Source organism: Prosopis cineraria, unplaced genomic scaffold (genome assembly GCF_029017545.1).
Source record: "Prosopis cineraria cultivar Desert tree isolate PC_DT_omini unplaced genomic scaffold, ASM2901754v1 PC10, whole genome shotgun sequence".
Classification (NCBI taxonomy): domain Eukaryota; kingdom Viridiplantae; phylum Streptophyta; class Magnoliopsida; order Fabales; family Fabaceae; genus Prosopis; species Prosopis cineraria.
The window spans coordinates 13,114,149-13,117,423 of NW_026555341.1; the positions used below are offsets into that span (position 1 = coordinate 13,114,149).

Here is a 3,275-nt window from a genome sequence, read left to right on the forward strand (position 1 = left end):
TTGTAGGACCAAACCTACAAAGTTAGTGGATATTTGCCATTTTTTATGATCCAGGAAAAATTACACTTGTTAAAACAAATTCATAGATATTTTTATATCCTTGTTCCTTGTTCATTTAAAGATATAAGGTGCATTTGGAAATAAAAAACTTTATGGTTATTCTTGCCGATTAACACCATTGTAGAAGGTTTAATAAAGTGACAACAACTATATATACTCAATTATTAATAGACTGGTAATATTTAATATAGAGAATTATAACATGTATAATTCTCTTTGTTTTATGTTGTCAAAACTAGAAAAGACATGTAGATGCAATGCCAAACATAAAGTTGAAACCAATCTCCATCCCGGCTCCACGCCGCCAACTGCTCCGCCAGACTGAAGGTGAATGCTGTCCAATTCAGCTTCCATGAAAAACCACCTTCCTTTCCTTTCGGTTTAAGAAAGGGTATATCACTGCCTCGGGTATCCTGGTATGGCCAAATCCCAGCACGTGTCTGATCTGGTGCATCGCCGTCGACCTCATGTCCATGTGCAACGCCCAGATCTCGTTGGAGTTCAAATAGACAACCAAGCTCCCCATGGTCTTATCAAACTAGGTGCCACCTACCACTCCTTTCTTCTCATACAATGGCAAGAACACGATTTGAATGTTAGATTCATTCCACAACGACGTCTTCAATAAAGGACAATCCCATCATCCTGGACCACAGGTCAAAGGCGTATGAGAACACAAGTCTTGACAACTTTGTATCATTTTCAGGTGAAAAAGCATAGGTGAACTCTTTCTTCCATTTTGGCAACAATGACTTTTCAAACATCATTCTGCTATTCTCTAGTATAATATCACAAAGGTTGCATCGCGATGCTAAGATCAGCAAACTTGTTTCATAGTCAGGCTGCTCAATGGGAGAGAGATGGAAAGTTGTCTGAAAGAGTTCTAAGGCTGATTGGAGCTCTTGCGTGTAGAGATTGGAGATATCAAAGCCATTATGGTAATTGTAATGATGAAGATAGAGTTTATAATTGGATAAGCCAGGGACATTTTCTCCTATTTTATAACCAAGGAGGGGTGTTGCTCATGTAGTATATGGGGTTCAAATAAAAATTCTCTGCCACAATTGCAGCCTTGAGGACAAGAAACACTACTACAAAAAATAGAATTAACAACGGTAATAACGTCGGTTATATAAAAAATCGATGATAAAAAAAGGTGGTGGCAAGGAAGTAAATAAAAGGAAAACATTCACGTTGGTTTTGTAACTAACCGATGTGAAAACCACTTACCACATCAGTTGGTCCCATAACCGACATGGTATGTTTTATAAAAAAAAAAAAATTTTAAAAAACTTTTCATGTCGGTAAGTGAAACAATACAATTAAAATAAAAAAATTGTCCATGCTTTTTCACGTCGGTTCTACAAAGAATCGACGTGAATAAGTTTTTAACGTTTTTTAACGTCGGCTTTTATTAGACCCGACATTAAAAGCTTCATTCAAAGCTGTTATCTGACAGCTTTTCCTTTAGCCTTTCCTTTTTGCGTTTATGCCTCTAGTACTCATTAGTTTCAACATTTTTCTCTCTAAAATTCAAACGTTGCGCTCTAGAACCAAAGGACGCTCCAATCCCACCATTTTTCACAATCGTCTGCCCGTCGATCCTCTATTTGCTGTCCTTCTCATTAGCATCGCTACTTTCTTCTCCCCCTACAGTCTTCTTCAATGATTTTCTTTGGATACTAGTTGAGATTTCCTCTTCTCCATTTTTTCTTCTTCTTTCTTTTTCCTCTTCCTCATTCATGTTTTCTTGATGTATTTTTGTAACCACTTCTTCCTTGCAACAATGCAGGTTTAGATTTCTTTTTCGCTCTTCCTATTTCATTGTTGGTGTGTTTGGGGGTTCTTGATCCAAGTAAGTTCATAATTTTTTTTAATTTTTCATTTATTTCTAAAATTTATAATAAATAAATGTAGTTTTACATTTAAATTTTTTATCTTTAATTTGTGGTTGGATAACTTGTTTCTTTATAGTTGTTGTTGCATTATTTCTGAAATTTTGTTGTTGTTGTTGCATAAGTAAATGGTTAAGCAGGGTAGAAAAATCATTACATCTCCAATGCTATGATTTTTGCTATCTTAAATTTTCATTTTGATAATTTTTATGGTTGTTGATATTTTGGAATGTCATAATTTTAAGCAAGACTTTGCCAAAAAAATTTTAAAATTTTATGAATAGAAATATAAATATGATAATTGTTGAGTATTGAATTTGTTTTGTGATGTTGAAATTTTGGGATTTTGATTAATATACTTTTATAAAGATAATGAATGAGATTTTGATTATTTTTATTTTTATTCCTTTTGAAGATTTATAAATTGCTTAGAATTACTTAAAATATACTTAAACCATAAGTTGAAATTCGTTATTGTTAAAAATTGTTGAATTATAAATATGACAAATTTTATGTTAATTAATTAGGTAGTTAAATAATGAATTGTAGTTGGATGAATACTAGAAAAACGAGTGAAGAAATTGATAATGGGGTGAAATATTTTTTTAAATTTGCTAAAAGAAATGCTCCTAGTAAAAATAAACTATATTTTTGTCCATGCGTGAAATGTCTAAATGAAAGTCGACTGGGTATTAATGAAATAAGAGAAAATTTATTATGTGATGGGATAAATTTGAAGTATAGGAACTGGATATGTCATGGTGAAACTAAAGGAATGAGTTCAATGTCTCAAGAGAAAGAAATAGATGCGGATGCTTGGGATGATAGAATTCATTGTTGCACTCGAAAAATGCGACGCGAACGGCGTACGAGTGAAGGTTCTGGTCTTCAAAAAGAAGATCGAAGAAATGAGAGTCGCCACCAAAAATTTGAGAAAAATCTCGGGAACCATTTAAAGGTAGATAAGAGTGGTTTGCGAAAATAGAAAATAGGTTCGGGAGTCGATTGAGTGTGGGAAGGTATTAGCCACCCCACAACACCCGTTTGTGAGAACGGTTATCTGAAGTTGTTGTGCTATATTAATATGGTTTTAAAATTATTTTAATTATCCCTTTATATTCATGTGTTTGATACAAAATGATAAGAATTAAGTAAGAAATATTTATTTATTTATTCACGAGGAAGGACTTGATTCAGAATCCGACTTTGAGGCTTACGTACCCTATGACGGGGATCAAAATCTACGTAATTCAGGCTTATAAGTTTGTTGGTGAAAATATTTTTTTTTGAAGAGAAATTAATTAAAAATAATTCACCATT

General features: G+C 33.1%; 1 protein-coding gene across 1 annotated transcript; it reads right to left on the minus strand.

Annotated features, from left to right (window-relative positions):
* Nucleotides 1-662: 662 nt before the first annotated feature.
* On the minus strand, nucleotides 663-1,317 carry LOC129322422 (metalloendoproteinase 5-MMP-like). The gene is made up of 2 exons (XM_054968750.1): nucleotides 1,272-1,317; nucleotides 663-1,054 (listed from the first exon to the last, which is right to left on the minus strand). Exons 1-2 carry the CDS (start codon nucleotides 1,315-1,317, stop codon nucleotides 663-665), a joined length of 438 nt encoding a protein of 145 aa, XP_054824725.1.
* Between the last annotated feature and the right edge of the window lie 1,958 nt (nucleotides 1,318-3,275).